This window comes from Notamacropus eugenii, chromosome 4 (genome assembly GCF_028372415.1).
Source record: "Notamacropus eugenii isolate mMacEug1 chromosome 4, mMacEug1.pri_v2, whole genome shotgun sequence".
NCBI lineage: Eukaryota > Metazoa > Chordata > Mammalia > Diprotodontia > Macropodidae > Notamacropus > Notamacropus eugenii.
Window position 1 is genome coordinate 395,208,050 of NC_092875.1, and position 20,182 is coordinate 395,228,231.

The following is a 20,182-nucleotide window of genomic DNA, read 5'->3' on the forward strand; positions in this document are numbered from 1 at the left end:
GGATCCTGGCTCCTAAAATTAAGATTTGGATTATATATTCCGACCACTTCCCTGGTCTCATTTGTAAATAAGAAAGTTGAATGACACACACAAAATTATGCCTGAATTGTGACATTTATGCCCAACATTCTCTGTTTGAAAGGAATTTTATGGTAAAATTGATCCTAAGGCATTGAAGTATATGTTATTCTACTGTAAACATGCATGTGCTTAAATATAGTTTGAATATGACATAAATATAAAAATATAGTATAATATATAAATGCTATAAGTATAATCACAGTTTTTGCTTACCTATAGGTAACACTTAAAAAGCAATTCGGCTTACCAAAATGAGTTCTAGAATTTGGGGCATCTAGAAGGGAACACAGCATATGAGGAGTGAAGTCCAGGATATATAGATTCTCTAAGTATGTTTAACTTAAGTTTACATTTGCATTCAAAATACGATAAAATAATTCACCTAATTTTCCTATATGGTTCTTTTGATTCATATGTAAATTGGATTTAAGTGAGGCAGAGTTGCACAAAGTCTTCAGCCTCACTCTCTCCTCCAGAGTTGTCACACATAGTCCAGTGGCAGTCTATAGTTCAGGATGCAGTGGATGACCTTGGTGTCTTTGGTGTCTAACCAAGCTCTAAATTTCTCCACATCTCCTGCTTCAGCTGCCTTCATGGCCATTGGAACAAGTTGTTCCATCATCTGCCCATTCTCCCAGGGGAAGTCTTCACATGCTTGGGGTAGATACCCTCCTAACTCACCAGTGGGTTTGAGACTTCTTTGTTATCTTCAACCTGGTTTGACCCGTGGCTGCTGCACATACTGCAGCTTCTTGGAGTCACAAGTGAGAGTTGGGTGGAACAGGTGGACACCAAAGGTGGAAGTAACCCCATAAAGAGCTAGGCAGCCATCACACCAAAACTACTAGTCCTCCCTGAACACACCCTGGCTCAAGGCAAGTCCAAAGGAGTGTTAAACAGTAGCAGCAATGATCAGAGATAGAGATGACTGATTGTTTTAAAGGATAGTATTCATTTAGTCATAGGAGTTCTGGCATTTTTGTTTTTAAAATAATTGATCTCCATACTTTGTAATCATCTATTACATATGTGACATCATTGACAAATTTTGCCTTTGATTGTGAACAAGCAGTTCTGGGCAATTTTAGCACTCCAGTCAGTTCTGGTTCTAAATTGCAACTGCCCCAAATTGCATCATCATCATCATCATCATCATCATCATCATCATCATCATTTGCAAGGTAGTCAGGGTTAAGTGACTTGCCCAAGGTCACACAGCTAGTATGTGTCAAATGTCATTATTATTTTTAAAAACTATGTGAAAGTTGTATTTTCTATTTCTTCCTAATTATATACTTCATATATTGTGATCTCTGAAGGACAGAGCCTTGGGCTTAAAAGAAGAGATTGTTTTGTGCAGCTCTTTGATCCTAGGACCAAAACTTAAGTTGAATCCTAACTTTAAAAAAACAAATGTGCTTTTATTTGTAGGAACCACCTGGAAAGCATGCCTGAGTGGGTATGTGAGAGCCGCAAGCTAGAAGTGTTGGATGTTTGTCATAACCAGATCCGTGAGCTTCCTGCACGGTAAGTACTGTAGACCAAAGGACCAAACCTGAAACTAGAAGTCATTCAGAACTGCTGAGTTAGTATGTACCTTGTTCCTGTGACAGAAGAGCTTGTTTTCATCTTTTGTTTGATGTCTTTTACCTCATGTGGTGTCATTGGGCTATAAACTTGGCCTGGCCTTTTCTTCTTTTCTTTCATGCAGTGGAAAACAGAATGTGGCTTTGAATTTCAGCCAAACATTTTAAAGCAGTGCAGGGTTAGTACGTAGTGGAAATTTTTTATTTCACTTCATAAGGCAAAAGGAATGTTCAAAGACGTGTCAAGCCACCTGATGGGGCCACCTATAGGATCTTGATCCTTTTGGAATGTACCATTTGTACAAATTGACTATAACAAATGACTGCCTTGCCTATTACTTCAATATAGTTCTTAAAAGAAATTCATAGATTTTTAACTTGTTAAATCTAACACCAACCAGCAGAAGTTTGTTTTTTTCTAATATGAAATATGGGCTGAGAGATGTTTCATTTTCCTCTTTTTCTCTCTTTGGTTTCTCTCTTGTTCTCCCCAATTTTCTTTTGTTTCCTGATCTTTGATGAAGTGATGTGCTGGATTTATAAAAAGACCATGTTATCTCCAATGTCCACCCCACCCCACCCTCCTCACCCTCATGCCCCTAAAGCACCAGACATATCTTTTATTTTTGAGTTGTCAAAATTTGCAACAAAGTATTTTGGGGATACTCAGCTAGGTAGTTAATGATTCAGAGTACATTCAATCCCTTTTTACTCTTGAATGCATGGTACCATGATTATTCATTTAGTAATATAGAGCCAGATTCTTCCTTGAAAATACAATTGAGGGAATGTGTAAATCTGTTTTTCACAGAAACTTTTATATTAGGAGATTATCCTTAAAAGATAATTATTGGGAATACTGATTGTGAATAAAACCACACTTTCTATTAAAGTGTTAAGTAGTTGTGGAATATACATCTTTAGTTGACCTCACCAAAAGCCAGAGAATAATTTCAACCAAGTGCTAATAAAGCCAAGGTCACTTTTTCAATCCCTACAATAATCAGATTCCTTCTGTATAATCTGTGCCCATCAGTTGCACTCCTAACTAAATATATCTCTCTTACAAATGTATGGCCTTTATTATTCTAGGAAATAAGAATGTATGGAGCAGTGCACTACCAGAATAACTCTTTAAGCACATGCTATATTGACATTGGTTTAGTAGCCTCTTAATATGTAATAGTATTAGGGGAGAACAGAGGCATTAAACACAGTTTACGAAGTAGGAAAAAGGCCATTTGAGAGAGCCTCAGGATTAGAAGGGACTTCAGAAGCCATTCATTACAAACCTATACTTAACAAAAATCCTTTCTACAAAATACTGGCAAACAGTCAACCAACCTTTGCTTGATGACTGCCAGTGAGGGAGGACTCATGCCCTTCCAGGACCATTCGTTCTACTTTTGGATAGCTCTTGTTATTAAATGGGTCTTCGTTCAAGCCTGATTCTGCCTTTTTGCAGCTTTCATCCATTCTTCCTGGTACTGTTCCCTGGGCAGAACTGTCTTATCTTCGCTAGATTTTCCCTTCTCCCGTCATATCCACCATTTCCTTCTGTGCCTTGGGATGTAATATATCTGGCCTAGTGACTTGAGTTCATCAAGGATGTTTAGGTTACCTTTTTACTATCTTCCTAATTTAGGGCATCAGCCCCTGAGGAGCCATTTTTGGTCTGCCCTTTCCAAACAAAACCTTTTCTCCTTGGCAGAGAAAACAAGCTAAATAATGATAGAGCACTTCTTTCTTCTTTCTGTCCTGTGTTGTTTTATCATCCACCATAAGCAGTGGTCCTTATGCCTTCTTGATGCTTCTTATCATTTTACAAAATTTTTTTTCTTGTTCCTGGCATTCCTTGCCAGCTTCACTTCATTCAGTTCATCAGAACTCCAACGTAAGTCTTTTTGGTACCATGCTTTTAAGATTCTTCCTCTGTTATCTGCTCTCAAGTCCATCATCTTCACATATGTTTTTGAATTCAAGTTGATTGATGAACTCCCTCTTGGACTCTTTAGATAAATTCTCATTTTCCTTCTCATCGGATTTTTTTTTTCTTAAACTTATGTTTTTAGAATTTCATTCTTGAATTTCCTGCCCACCCCAAGCCAATGGCCTGTGTAGAACTTTAGTCCATAAAATCTCATTTATCCTTTCTCTTTACCCTTTGGAATCTGTTCTCCCCAAATTTAGGGTACCTGTCAGTAGACACCTGGCATTTCTTCCTTTTTTTTATCATGAAGTCTAACATGAATTGTTATTTCCTTCCAGATTCTTATTTTAGCTTATTCTTATTCCTTGCGAGTCAGAATCAGATCTAGAATGACAATCATTTCCTCTACCTTTTAAAGGCTCATTATCATTAAAGCAAGTCATGGAATTGTTATAGGGCCTTCTTTGGTCAGAAAGTGAGCTCCAGCAGAGGTCCAATTATTGAACTCCCCCAGCATGACAATGTGATGTTCACATGCCAAGCTTGAGATAGCTTTCCCCATTTATTCATCTAATTGATTCCTTTTGAATAAGATGCAATATACCTTTTTAGAACCATATTCCAGTCATGGGTCTCATCCCACCAGTTGTTAGTGGCATGGGAAAATATCCTCCCCTGAGCCAGGATGTCTAATTCATTTTGCTCAATTCTCATACATTATGTATTTGTTGGTAGACATCTGAAGCAATGGGTTTTGTTGCTGGCTCTTTGATTTTTTGAGTTTCTGGTTTTATCTACTGCTGTTCCTTTTCCTGCATTGTGACTTCTGTCTGTTTCAGGAGTTCTTAATCTTTTTTAGTTTCATGGGCCTACGTAGCAGTCTGGTAAAGTCTAATCCTATTATAGTTTGTTGCCTACAATCATTACTGAAGAAAATGCTAAATTTCAGTTGGAGGTCAGTAAAAATTAAGATGTAGTTTTTTTTTCCTTCCATGTATGTTTGAGGGAATTTTTTCCTCTTTTCTCTTTTTTTAGCATAAGACTCTTTTGATTAGTTTTGCAAGACTCCAGGCAAATTCATTCTTAACAGCCTTAAAAAAAATCAAAGTATGCTCCATCTCTGGCCAGAAGCATGTCCTACTACTATTGTAAACTGGAGTCCAATAATCTAAATCCCAACCTGAAGAGCAGTTCTCTTCTCAAGGCTGCCTTTTTCTCTTTTCAAGCCCTTTCTTCTATAGGCCAGCATTCTCCTATGCCTCTTTAGAACTGTCTTTTTTGTTCTCACATTGAAGCTTTTTCCCATTTTTTTTTAAGCAACACTTCCTTCTGCCAGGTAATTGGAAAAGTAGAGAGACAATTCTCCAGCCTCTTTGCCTTCTCTTCTAGGATGAAGACCAGAATGCATTTAAGTCATAGATAACCAGTGCTGCCCACTGTGAAGGTTGTTGCAAAATTCTTCTTGTTCTCCATACTTATTGGAACTGAGATTCTGAGCCCCATTTCCCCCCTTCTTGCTCAGTAACTGCTGGAGAGTTTGCTAGTATCTGATCTATAGAATTTCCAAATAAAGTTATTGTAAACGTTTCATCTTCTTTCTCCCCTCATCTCATATAAAGAGGTTCTCATTAACAAGCTGATAAAAGTTCACACTTACTTTAAATACATTGAAACTGTTATATCTTTAATTGCAATATAATCTCCCAGGTAACACCTTTATGATATCTGAGATAGAGTCATGAAATTTATTATCTATATTCTAGCTCTCAGAGGCAGCTAGGTGGCACGGTGGATAGAGTACTGGGTCTGGGTTCAAATCTAGCCATAGACATTTAGACACCTAATAACTCTGTGCCCTTTGGCAAGTGACTTAACTGCTGTCTGCCTCAGTTTCTTTAGCTGTAAAATGAAGGTGATAATAGCACTTTTCAAATTTGTTGTGAGGATCAACTGAGATATTTGTATTGCATTTAGCACAGTACTTGGCACATAGTATAAGAGTTTAATAAATGCTTGTTGCCTTCCTTCTTATGTTAAAGACACAAAAACAAAAGAAAATATAGCTGACCTTTAATCAGAATTTTTCCCAAATATATTTAGTCTTAGATTTATTTTATATTAATAGATACTGTTTTAGGTTATTATTATAAATAGTAATTATAATGATAGCTAACACATTATCGGTATATGTGGCTAAGTGGATACAGCTCTGGGCCTTCTAGGCCCAGAGAAAGATCTGAGTTCAGACATTCACTAACTGTGTGACCCTGGACAAGTCACTTAGCCTTAATTTGCCTTAATGTGCTGGAGAAGGAGATGACAAACCTCTCTAGCATCTTTGTTAAGAAAGCCTTATATGGTCACAAAGAATAGTATCTGAATGAATAACAAATATAGTGTCTATACTATGCGTCAGACACTGTGCTGAGTGCTTTACAAATATTATCTCATTCTGTCCTCACAACATCCCTGTGGGGTAGGTGCTAAGAAACCCAAGCTTAGAATAGTAACACATTATATGAGGTAAAGTCTCAGTATTGAAATTCACTGTGAGAGAGGATAAGCAGGAGAAAGGGAGAGAATTTTTTATTCAAAATTTGTTTTAATGAATGTCAAATCTTTTTACATGTAATTGGGAAATAACAAAATAAATATTTTTTAAAAAATTCAGTGTAAAAATTTTAACTGTATTGGAAACCAGTGTTAGAAAGGATTACATCTTCTGCCTGATTAAATGTACCTCCTTGGGGTAGAAATCGGGTGATAGATGAAGAATATCCCTGTGTAAATATGTATGTGTACATTTCTATTTCTCTCTTTCTGTAATATTGACAAGTTATGTGTTGCTAGTCCAAACTAAACTGGATTAATTAATACTAACTAACTCTTCCATAGTATCTTTCTTAGTCCCTGACTTTTAGTATGTATGGACTACATCTGATTTTATTGGTTATAGCAGCAGTAGAATCCACATGCCACTACAATGTGGTTTTATATCCTCTCATGCAACAGTTTTCCTTCATCTTACCTCTAATCATCAATAGAAAGAAAACATGCCCAAGCTTGTGAGTAACTTTTCAAATTCAAGATAGAAAAGCAGATTAGATGAGTTTCATTCCCAACACAAGAAACTTTTATATTCATTCTAGTATTAAAAACAAAATAGGAAACTTGCTGCACATGCACCTTCTTCCTAGAGGGATACGACAAATAAACAAATAATTATAAGGGAGACTGAATTCTTGCCATGAAAACTTGAGATTAACATTTTTTATTTCCTTCCTGCAGACACACATCGTTTTTACCCACTCTTCCATTTTATGATCTCATCATTTAGCTTCCCTTTTCTTCTCCCTTTCCCACTTTTTTCCTCTTCTTTGTTTTCTTTAGAGAAAAATTGATGTATTTACCAATGAATTTGCCATAGTTATATGTAGAAAAAATACCCCTTAGAAGTTTTCAGTTGTTTTTCAGTTTTTCTTGGCAAAGATACTCGAGTGGTTTGCCATTTTCTTCAGCTCATTTTACAGATGAAAAAAACTGAGGCAAATAAAGTTAAACAACTTGCCCAGGGCCATACAGCTAGTGAGTGAGGTCACATTTGAACTCAGGATGGGTCTTCCCTACTCACCTACCTACCTTAGAATAAGTTTCTGGTAACTTGTATATTTTGAGTAAAATTTGTCATAAATGTTTGAAAGTTCTCCATCTTTTATTTCGTTAAAGTTATTCAAGTTATTTTTTAAAGGAAAGGAGAAGTTTGAAATGGGGATAAACTCCTACCATGTACTCAAACAGACTTTCAGTTGCTCAGATCATTTTGATCCATATAGCTTTGGGAGGTGGGGGTGGGGATATATTTAATATTTTAACTTCTTCTCTATCCCTCCCTCCCTAAATTGCTTCTGTTGTGCATTGCAGCTTGTTTTATAATAGTAGCCTTCGTAAACTGCTAGTAGGACATAACCAGCTAACCAGGCTACCAGAGAGACTAGAGAGAACCCAGGTTGAGGTCCTGGATGTTCAGCACAACCAGCTTGTCGAGCTACCACCCAATCTCTTGATGAAGGCTGACAGGTAAGGAAGCAACAGCAGCAGCCAGTGCTTTCATTTACATTAAGATTTTTGTGTGCATGACGGCAACGGTGAATATTATGGAGGGATTGGGAGGGGTGGATGGAGGTGTTTTGGAGGGGAAGTGGTTTGGAGACCACAACTAACATTCTGTCTTTTGTGTGGTCTTTGGGTACACTAGATGATCTTCAGGATGGAAACCAAATACAGTTGCCTAAAGTTTTGCTTTTTCAGGAGCTTATCACCTCATTTGACTTGTGTGAACCTTCTGACTTATCTTTCAGTTTTATACTGTGTTTGTGCACAGATGCTGCAAATGTGCTCTCTTTCTTAAAACCAGTGATATTATTTTCTCCTGCTTGTTACCCATCAAGGGCCTACATTTACTAATTTTGCTCCTTTCCCAAAAATACAGCATAAACATGGTTCTGCTAGAAATAGGCCACATAACCTATGTGTAACAGAAAACTCTTGAGCGACATTTAGAGAAGTGTTAAACTGTGTGTATAGGTACCTGTGGGGACAGGGCATAAACTAGAGATTCTAAATGTGCTTTTGTGTTTGAACAAAAGCTTGTGGTGCTATTTAGGGCACCTCAGTCTTAGCTTCCTTATATTGTAGCTCTTCTGCAGCGATACATTTGTGACTTTTGGTGATGGATGTAGATTGATTTAGAAGAGTGCCTGAGTCGTTTGCCCATTCCTATGTGTTTTGAAGCATTTGCCTCAATTTACATATGTTGTCTTCATTTGGAAGAAAAAAGATGTCCACTTACAGAGAATTTAAAGCATTTCTGACTCTTTGTTTATTTAAACATTGCTAGGTTTTTATGAGTTATTGCTTTATGTGGAATCTTTCTGTATGGAATAATATATACCAGACTTAGAATTTCTAAGCTATCCTTGCCCCAAAGTGGATGGAATTTGGCAAACATCTCTTATGCCTCACCTGTATATGTGATGTATTGTGCTATGGTAGGCATTAGCGATACAGAGGTTAAACCAACCCTATCTCCTGTGTCAAAGAACTTACAATCGAGTTGATGGGATAGACATGTCCACTGAAAGTTGTCATACAGGCTATAACATAAATATAAAGGAGAGGTCCAAGCAGAGTAGTATCAGGGATATAAAAGGGAGACTTCACTTAGAGCTGGGGAAATCAGGGGAAGTTTAATGGAAGAGTGGGCCTTACAGGATTGAAATTCATTAATAACTCCAGAATTCAAGTGATGGTGTGAAGCAAAGGCATGTGAACAAGAGGAGGAGACAGCATTGAAAAAGAGTGAACAGTAAATATTTGTTAGAACAGGAGTGACAGCAGGGATAGGAAAGATTGGAAAAGGCAAATTGAAGAGGACCTCACATGCCAGGGTAGGAACTTTATACATTTTTCTATAGGTAGTGGGGAACCATTAAAGATTTCTAAGCAAAAAAGTGATTGATATAATCTCCATGTAGCATTGTGAAGGATACATTGGAAAGACAAGATACTAAAAGCAATGCCACCAACAGTCCAGGCCAGAGGTGATAAGGACCTGAATTAAGATGGTTGCAGTGGGAATGGAAAGGAGGGGATTGAGAGTTTGGGATGAACTGATTCTTCCTTTCCTTTCACTGCCCAGACCTAAAGAGGATTCTAAGGTTTTAAGCCCGGGTGACTGGGAAACATAATGGCAAACTGAATTGATAACATTCTCCTCAGGGCTCCGGCACTGTCTGCCACATTCATACTAAATTGTACAAAGTGTTGGTGGCCTGAAAGAGTTAATTTGCTACCCACCCTCAACTCTCATACCAAAAGCTATCAATGGCCTCACATTCCACCAAAAGTAAAGCTTAGAATGCGTATTAATTTGGCATTTACAACTTTCTCCATTCTGATGCCATCCCACTTTGCCTTGTCTCACATCACTCCCTGTCACATGCCTTACACTACAACCATAGAATGGGTATTGCCATTTCTTTAACGTGACCCTCACTTCCTACCTCCATATCTTTGTCCATGCCATTTCTTATGCCTAGAATGCTCTTGATCTATCTCACTGCAGCATTCCCATGTACATGTACATGCCCATATATATGTATACACATGCATACATATACGCAAACATACACACGTATATGCATGCACAGAACACATACATACACTATCTCTGTTAAAATCCTGTGCGTCTTTTGAGACTAAACTGAGGTGGGCACCCAAGGGTTTCTATCCATCTCCCCACTGTCAGTGGAGAGTGCCTTTCCCTCTGCTTGCCCTGAACAGAACAGTTACTTGCTTAGCATCCAGTCTTTATTGAATTCAGGCTATAGCAATAGTCAGATCCTCCTTAAGATGCCAGGGTTTCTGCAGCTGGTGCAGCAGGAATTAAAAAGCAGCCCCTTGAGTCATCTTTTTGATGGAACTGCAGATTTAAAACCATGATTTCCAAAGGGTGTTTGCCATTTTCTTAGCCAGACATCCAGTTTTACATTGGGCTTTTTTCTTTACCTCTCAATTTTCCCTGTTGTAGCAGGTCTGAGTATGATCTTTATCATCTTAATTGCTTGATTTTCTAAAGTGTTAAAACTTTCAGGTGGCATCCATTGAATAATTTTGCTCTACCTTGAAAGCAGAACAGCAGTTGACTTGTCCAGTAGCCAAGTAGACAGCCAAGCTATTTCTGTCTTCTTGACTTTTAATGATAATGCCTTCCTAAAGGTGGATCAGATGTTTGAAGTATTCACACTGCTTTTATGGTAGATCATTTGGCTAATGATTTTGCTGCCTTTATTTAGCTTTGAATGTTGTTTTATTTTAACTTGCATTTCAGTAATGCTCAAACTGTAGAGACAGATGCATGAAGTGTGATGGGCCATATGTTGCTGAGGATTTGGCTGTGAGTTTGTATCTTTTGATCAGGATAGGATTTAGTTCTGTTGATTGAACTAGAAAATAGTCCAATCTGGATCATATTGGCATGGATCTCTCTCTTCCCATCTCCCATTCACTTGATGGTTAGGATTTTCTTGGCTGAATATAAGACCAGAGGGACCTTCAGTTAATCAGTTCAGTTTTTACCAGCAGATGCTGCTGGGAAAGTAGGTAATTCCTAAGGGTCACTAGAGTGTGTTAGGCACTGCCAGGGGCACTGCCGACCTTCTGCTCCATACCTGTATTCTGGGAAGTGACTGGCCTCCTGTCCAGTCTGTGTCTTAACTTTCATTTGATGACTGAGTCATTTCTTCTGGTGAAGTCAATTCAATTTACTAGGATGGGTTGACTGATCAAACAGAAATGAACAATTTAAAGTGGGCGGGGGGAGTGGGAGGGAATGGGAGAGTATAGAATCCTGCTGCAGTTATAGTTATACATGGAGATATAGATTCGTTGCTATATTGTTTTCCCTAAAATGTCTCTAAATCCTCTTTTTGTGTGGAGGAGATTAAAAACATATTTTAATCTTTTACACAGATAAATTAATATATACTAACCTATCTAGATATATGTTGTTAATTTATATATTTAGATCCTAGATAGTTAATCTGAATATTAATTTATAATCTATAGCTAGTGTAATCTATGTCTTTACATGTAATTTATAGCTAATATAGTCTATATCTTTATATAATAGATTTATGCATCTTTGTAGATATAGATATGATAGTCCATTTTTAATCCCCCCATCACAAAGATAGAATTAATATATTTGAAATTTCTGGGGAAAATGACATTCAATACAGGTATCTGTATATCTGCATAGATATGCAGATACATGAGTATATTTATCCCCTTACCACAAAGATAAAATTTAAAGATATATAGATATGTGGAAATGGGATATGGTTATGTAGACATATAAAAATTTGTTTTTCTCCCTTTACCACAGGGATGGGATATAAAGGCATTTCTGGGAAATTATATATATATTATATATAAAAGCAGCAGGGCTGTTGTGTGTAGGGTTTTATAGTTAGGGGACATATAAAAATGTAGAGGGGAGGGAGCCCTATGTTTACCCCTTTCAATGCATTGGGATAATTTATAACTACTGTTGACTAGATTGGTGCTGATTGAGAGGAAGCCAGCCAGTTATAGAAGACATAGGTACTTGAGAAAACAGGCCTAATACCTTCCTCCTCCAGACCCCTCATTCAGCATAACAAGCTTGGCTTAGGTAGCAGTTTGGGGGTAAAGGTTGTATGTTACTGTTGTAGAAACACTCCTGAATCCTTAGACTGCTGTTCAGTATGCCATTATGAGAGAGGTAAGTCTTCCTGCTGGAGCCAGGTTATCCCTAAGTGGGACAGTGCCAACAAATGCCCCATTGCACTTAAGGCCCTGGAATGGAAACCATTCTTGGTTTTGTGCTTAAGTATCCTTAGAGTGCTCATCCTCTTCACCATCCTCAAACCATAATTTACTTACGATAAAACACTGATTAAAGTCTTGGAGAATGTGGACATTTAGTTCATTGCCTCCTGACTATCATTCAGGTCAGATAAGTGATTTGAAGGGAAAGGCTGTTGTAGTGGCTTCCTGTAGAAGATGGCACTGTAGTTGACCTGTAAAGGAAACTAGAGATTCTGAGGGTTGTAGATTGGGGGGAGGGAAATATTTCAGCCATGGGGAACAAAGAAAACAAAGGTGGTAAACAAGTATTGGTTATAAGGAACAGGAAGAGAGCCAGTCTGTGGTGGGGAAGGAAGGGAGTCATACCAGACAAGTACATGGAGGCCCCTCGAAAAGCCAAACATTGGAGTTTTTTATAATTTATGCTGGAGATGTTAGGGACCCACTAGAGCTTGTTGAGTAAGGGATAACATGGTTAGATCTGAGCTTTAGATTCATACCTTTGGCAAATTTGTGAAGATTAAATTTTCCTAGGAATTAGAACTGTCCAAAAGAGGATGATCTTTCTTAAGAAGTAGTGAGTTTCTTCTCACTTTGAGGAAAGACTCAACACACACATGCCATTGTGTTGTCGAGGAGATATTTGTTGAGATACAGGTCAGACTTAGTTCTTTAAATCCTCTTTAATGCTGAAATTCTCTTAATCTGTTCATTTTACAGCTGCTCTTCAAGACCTAAAACTTCCAGATATCAGAGCAAATAATCTTAGCCTTGCCCACTCGGGCTCTTTGGTGAAGGCAGATTGAATTACTTCTTTTGAGAGAAAACAGATTTGAAGATTTCTGAGCCCCATGTCCTGGCCAGTAATTTGGTTCTTTTACTTTGAGAAAATTCATAGAAGCATAGCTCTAGAAGGACAGGATTTTAGAACCAGAAAGAATCTTAGAGAATATCTATTCTAATATCTATTCTTTTGTGTCGTGTATTCCCTGGATAATCTGATAAAGCCTAGAGATCTTTTCTCAGGGGTATTAAATGATTAAATAAAATACATAGCATTAACAAGGAAGTCAATTGCGCAGACATAAATTTATCGAAATCATTTTGAAAACCAAGCTCACAGATCCCAGTTGAAGCAGCCCTAAATGCCCAGCACTTGCTTTGCACATGAGCTAATCTGAGACCCTCTTACATTCTGACTTGGTAGCATAAAAGACATCATCAAGGAGCTACGTCTGGAGAGGAAGGTGGGCCGTAATGGGATGTGGATTGCAGGAGAGGCTACATATTGTTTTGGTATCCATAAAATATTGAAGGAAACAAGCAAATTGGATACATTCTTTAAGGATGATTTACGGAAATACGTTAGAATGTGAGCCTGTTGAGGGCTTTTTGTTTCTCTAGCATCATGCCAGGCACATAGTAGGTTCTTTAAGTAGGTTTTTGTTGTGTTTTGATGCAAGGGAGAAAAAAATCAGAAATCATAATTATAGCTAGCATTTATGTAGCAATTTAAGGTTTATAGAGCGCTTTATGTAGGTTACCTCTTTTGAGTCTCATGGCAACCTTGTGAGATAGGTGCTAATAATATCTCCATCTTACAGATGAGGAAACTGAGCGAGAGAGGCTAAGTGATTTAATCCAGGGTCAGACGGCTATTTAGTAAATAGATGTAGCAGGATTCACACTCCGTTCTTTCTGACTCCCAACACTCTGTACACTTTGCCACCTGAATGCCCCCAGGAGAATGAACAGACGCAAAGATTTTCCATCTGCATCAAGGGAAAGAAATTGTGGATTCATTGAAATAATAGGGGGATGAACTAAAGCAGTTAACTCAAGCTATGATCTAGGGCTAAAATAAATTAGGTTGCCATAATGTTTTTATTATAATTGAAAATACATCTCCAGGACTACAGTAGTGCTGCCACAGCTGCCAGTATGTTTAGCCATAATAGGCCACCTTTCTTTTTCATAGCTTCTATTTCATAGAATCATAAAGTCTCAGAATTAGAGGGTAGCTCAGAGGTCATCAAGTCTGAGCCACACTTGAAAATGCCTTGTTCAAATCCCTGTCAAGTGGTGATCCATGCAGCTGCTGCTGAAACCCTTAGTAATGGAAAGCTTACCACCTCCAAGGCAGCCCAGGGCACTTTAGTGTGGCCCTGATTATTAGAAATTTTCTCCTGAAACTGAAATCTGTGTTTCTGCAATTTAGGAAGAATAGATTTGCAGATGGAATGGATTTGAGAGGTAATCTAGTCCAGTTTCCTTGTTTTACAGATGAGGGAACTCAATGAGAAATCAAAATGACTTGTCCCTAGTGTCATAGGTAGTTATTATCCAAGCTGGGATTCCAGCTCAGCTCCTCGGATTCCAAATCCAGCACTCTTTCCACTGCATCTCGATGTACTATTACCTCTAAGATAAAATATGAGCTTAACTTGGCCATTTAAGGCCTTCTACAACTGCTTCTAACCTGTATTTCTAGCCTTATTCCACATTAATACTGTGCACACTAGGTTCTAACTGACCAACAAGCTCTTGACTGATTTTGAAATTTCTCCCTTCCCCTCCCCTCTTATCTCTCCCATTTTATCTTTCTCCTTAAGAGTCACACCAAAATCATCTTCTGAAGGTCAGCTCTGGTGCCTTTTCTGTTCTCTGCTACATCCCCAGGAGGAAGTGCCTTCACCTTCCTCAAATTTCCCTGCTGTGTGTTGCAAGCAACTATCTTCCTTCCCCCACCAGTCCCTCCCCCAGAGCTCATCATTGTTCATCATTGTGTCCCTAAGACTTAGCACAGTGCCTTACACATAGAGTTTAATTAATTATTTTTTCTAATATACAAGTTTTGTTAATTTGAAGTTTACTATCTCTAACATTTAGATTTTTACCCCATAAGGTAGAGGAGGTATGAAAATAGTAGTCTATCAGAGCCAAAATATAGGTTTAGTCTTTTTGTTTTTTTGTCATGTCTGACTCTTTGTGACCCCTTCTGAGGATTTTTTGGCAAAAATACTGGAGTGGTTTGCTATTTCCTTCTCTAGCTCATTTTACAGATGAAGAAACTGAGGCAAATGGTTGCCCAAGGTCATACAACTAGCAACTGAAATCATATTTCAACTCAGGAAGAGAATTTTTCTTGGCTCCATGCCCGGGGCTGTATCCACTCTGCCACCATTATTGAAACAGAGCAAGACATTGACATCGAAGACATTCACATATGTGTAGGATGTTTGATAATCCTGATGGGCCAGTTTAGTAAAATAAGCCAAATTCTGTTGCTTCACATCCACTCACTGTTGGTGGTGGGAAAAGTAGTGAAGACTATAAAGTCAGGAAAGTAAAAGACAAGATTTAGCCCTAAGACTTTAAAATGAGCAAGAGTGGTAAACTACTTAAGGAAAATCTCATTGAGCCAGAACAGATGAACAGAATGTGCCAAGGAAGAAGAATACAGCGACTTAGAAAGCAGGAAATGGATTTGTCTCATTTCTGTTGTTGCTGGCTATTTTCCAAATGCTTCAGGGCAGGAACTGTGACTGAGCGTGTATGCTGAGTGTAAGAAACATCACACTTTTTGTTAAGCAGACTTTTTTGGAGGTGAGTACCATGCAATTTATGAAGTTATTTATATGTGATACACACTGGTCTTGATGGTATATGAGTAATATACTACTTGACCTGTGGTGGCATTAAAAGTACTCTAAAACTGTTCTTCAGAAAAAATACAAATAATAATGGGGGGAAAAAGAACATTACGTAGCTGATAAGAATCCATCGCTATGAATTTCGGAATTACTAGAGATCTTTGGTAGGCCCTCAGTAAATATTTGATGATGATGGTGATGTAAGGCTTGTGAAACCACAGTATTAAACTTGACTTGATTAAGCATTTTTCCTCTTTTGTAACCTGGTAGGCCGCAGATGCATCTTGATTGATTGTTGTGAGATTCTGTATCTATGCAATAGATAGATACCCTGGTTTTTCAAAATTAGTCACCCTGTAATTTTGGCCTTTTGCAAACACTGGTGTGCTGGAATGTGGCTGCTTTTTCCTTTTGGATTAGTTTGCGAGTTGGCTTTAAGGCTTTATATCTAATTTTAGCAAAAATGGGGTAGGCTGATGTGATGGGATACAACTCTTGGCACACAAAGCAGTTTTAAAATACTATTTCCAGTAGCCATTGTGAGGGAAGTGCTAGGGTTATGGATATTCCTTCATGATGCATTGAGTCGAAAATATACTTCAAAGAATGGTAAAGGACTTCTTCGGGGGAACTTGGGGAAAAAGGAAGCCTGCATGAACAGAGCAAAAACTTGGTTTTCCATCAGGAGGAAAGGATTCAAAATAGAAAAGACTTGTTTATTCCAGCTAACTAGTTATATGATAATATAATACGTAGACCATTAAATCTACTTAGTTTGTTTTCTGCCAAAAGATGTGGGGAGGAGGGCATTTTGTGCTTCCAAGGGGATGGAGGATATTGGGGTTTTTAAAAACATTGTAATCACTGCTCTCTTTCAGGTCAATGGTACGCTTCTTTGACTATTAACGAGCAGTGATTAAGGCAGGCTTATTCATTTCAAATGGAGTCCTCTGGAATTGGCTGACTAAAAGCTAGCTAACCCAGTTTCACTTCCTGGAGGGGGCTCTCCCTCCCCTCCATTTTTCATAAAAAGAATACATAGTTACATAATTGTAGTGGGCAAGAATCAACATGATAGGACTATGAATCTTTTTCAAAATAAGTTTGCTTTTTTTATCCAGAAGCTGTGAAATATTTATAAATTCTTTTAGTAGTCTGGTTGGGAGGTATCTTGTTGTCAGTGTTGCATTGTTTTCCAAATACACTTCAATTTATGTTTTATCTCCCTTTCTGTCTTTTTAAAATCAGGGGAAAGGAAATAAACGTTTAATAAGCACCTACTCTATGTCAGCCACTGTGTGAAAATGCTTTACAGATATTATCTTATTGGATTCTCACAACGTTGTGGGAAGTAGGTACTATTATTAAACCCACCTTACAGTTGAGGAAGCTGAGGCAGACAGAAGTTTAGTGACTTATCACAGAGCTAGCAAGTGTCTGAGTTCAGATTTGAGCTCATGCCATCATGATGCCAGAGCCAGTGCCCTATGCACTGTTTTAGCTGCCTAAAATAATCCTCTTTCCATGTGACTGCATACATCCTAATCAGTTAATCTTAAAGAAATTATCTTAATGGCTTCCCCTTCCACGCAAGTAGTCTAGTCCCATGATGTTTCAGGGTGCTTCAAATTTAGGAGAAAAAGAAAGATTTTTTAAGTAGTTCTTGGTTCTTAGTTTTTAGTTGGCATGATATGTGTAAGCTCAATAGTAAATAGCATGGGAACTTAAAGAAAATTATATGTGACCAGTCTTGATGTTGAAATTAATCTCATTCCTCTTTGAGGCCAATTTTAGAATTTGTAGCAATGCAAGTTTGTTTTTTCCACCACAGCACACTCTACAATAATAATTTCCCATGGGTTTTTTTATGGTCTGTATAGCCTTTTCAAGCTTCCTTATTTGTTTTTTTTTTTCCTTAAGTCATCTGAATAGATGTTTCACTAGTGGGAATTATTCTATTTTGAGAGGGCAGCTGTTTCCCTAAATGAGGTTATGATATAGTGGGAAGAGCACTAGGTTTGGAGTCAGAGGGATGAAATTCAAATCCTGTCTCTCCACATTTTATTACCTGTGCTGTATACGGCCTGGAACATACCATCTTCTCTTGCTGGACCTCAGGTCCCCTCTGAGGGATTGGAATGAATGACCTGTGTGGTCCTTCTCATTCTAAACCCTAATAGTGCTATAAGTAATGTGAGAATGATTAAATTAGTGGATTATTGCCTTGTTATCCCCTCAATCTGAAGCTTTCATTTTACCTAGCTATATAAAGATGGCATGAATAAACATACTTTTACCTTTCACGTACAGTCCTCATAGACATCCCTCACTCTCCCTTCTCAAAAGAGACTCTGCACCCTTCTTCCATATAAGACATAGTCGAGGAGTGCAGGATCTGTGATGCTCAGGCTCTTTGAAAACACTGGCAGAAAAGGTCAAAGTTCATTTTAGAATCTAGATAGAACTTCTATGTGTTTTAATCCTTATAAGAAAAGTATTTCCTGAAAGAGAATAGGTCCCTGCCCTGTCCTTCCCTTATCTTTGGAATGCTTTGTTCCTTAACTCTTTAAAATCTGGTAGACAGCAGTGACTTTCTGATGAGATTCCGGTAGACCCAAGGTTTTCTGACCCTTGTGAGCTTGTGAGAATGGTCTCTCTACTACTTAATGCCCTCTCCCTTTTCAATGACCCTGTTCCTCTTAGGGATCCCACATGCTCTGATTTTTAACTTTATGTAAGTAGCTGTATATTCTGATCCACAATATAGACTCTAACTTTACTTTGGAACTGGGACTCTAAAAAGGAATTCTGGGCAAAATTTGAAAATTTCACATCCCATTGTTTCAAAATTGTACTTTCCTGTGTGTTAGTGTCCACTGAAGGTTTTGAGCTTTTACTGTGAACTTACCACAAAATAAATATGTGCTGTGAAGAGTGGAATTAAAAAATATCCTTCATTGTGTATTCCCAGTGCATCTTTTGCCTGAGGCTGCTGCGTACTTCATCTGATTCTGGCCTCTGCTTGTGTCTCACCCTTTTTTATTAGTTGACCAAAGTGAGGTTTGTTCCAAATCCATTATTTAGCATTTTGCATTTGCCTATATGGCTGACAAGAACTTTTCCCAAAAAGAATTAACTTAATTTAAGGTATTCTAGGAAGGAGTATTAAAATAAAATTTGATCTTTTTCTTTTCAGTCTGTCAAGAAACAAAATGACAACCATGAATCTTAAAATTGATGTATCTTCTCTAAATATTAAAATATTGCATTGAAAATATGAGTAGAGATACATGATTGTAGTGAGTGAATAGCAGAATCGTTGTATTCTTCGTCATTTTCTTGTAGGGTAATCTGATACCTACTCTTTATTATCACCAAAAAGAATGCTTTATTCAAAATAAGCAACTATTTACCTTTCATAACTCAGAACTTCAGTTCCATACTTGGGAAGGTTAGGTGGAAGCATGGGTAGGTGAGATGGTCTCTTACACTGACTAACTTCTAATTTAAACATTCAACTTAAATTAAGATTTATATCAGCAGGTAGTTTCTATAGCAAGTTATAGTAGAACCTCAACTAATGCGAATGTTCCATAAATGAAACTTAACCATTTCCACGAATAGCTGAGAAAATACAACATAGAAATTAATAATACTAATCACTAATGTCAGCATCCTTAAAAACTCATAAGATATGGTTGTTTTCCCATGGAGATGGATCTTTCAAGCTAAAAAATAGTTTTATTGTCTGTCTGTCTTTTTCTAATCTTCCTTCCAGAGTAGAACATTAACTGAAAACACTTATTTGAAAATAAGGAAAAGAGAGGAATATCTAAATGTTTGTGCTTGTAAACTTAAGGTAGTATTTTTACCAAATTCTTGCAACATTTAAATGTATACATTTATATTTTTTAAAGCATTATACCTGATAGTCCTGGCAAAAGACAAGATTTATATCCATAGGCAAATGTTAGAATTTAGTTCATCATGCTTTTTTAGAAATAAGTATTTTGCTGTACTCCCTTGATACCAGAAGGGCATGAGGAGTGGAGTTCAGAGTGAGGCTAGTTGCTGCAATCTGGCTTTAAACTGTTCTTTTGGTATGGACACTTAATGAAGACAGATTTAATGCCCAATAGCTGCCTGAAAAAAACATGAAATTCTTTTTAATGCATGGTACTTTTCCCCTAAATTTTTAATAGTACCCCACTGCCTTTCAAATAAAGCTTGATTTTTCTTAGTTTTAGTATTTATAATCTTTATAATCTGGCACCCATCCACCCCTCCAGCCTTATCTCAAATTTTCCCCTTAAAGAAAAATCATATTAAGATCCTTAAACTCACCGCACACCCTCTTGTGTCCATGCTTTTGCCTATGCTTGTAATGAAATGCTCCTCTCCCTTTGCCCCTTCATGACATAGCTCAAACAGCACCCACTCCACCAAACTCTTTCTTCACTTGAACTTCCCTTTAAGAGCATTTTGTTTTATTCCTTCCTCATGTCCTTCACTGTCTACTTTGT

At 37.6% G+C, this 20,182-nt stretch overlaps 1 protein-coding gene across 1 annotated transcript in view; it reads left to right on the forward strand.

Moving 5' to 3' along the window:
- Positions 1-20,182, forward strand: part of PHLPP1 (PH domain and leucine rich repeat protein phosphatase 1) — a 299,915-nt gene that overhangs the window by 229,282 nt on the left and 50,451 nt on the right. Inside the window, exons 9-10 of the mRNA XM_072605517.1 lie at positions 1,513-1,608; positions 7,519-7,674. Of these exons, the coding sequence (XP_072461618.1) occupies positions 1,513-1,608; positions 7,519-7,674 (252 nt within the window). The remainder of the gene's footprint in view (positions 1-1,512; positions 1,609-7,518; positions 7,675-20,182) is intronic.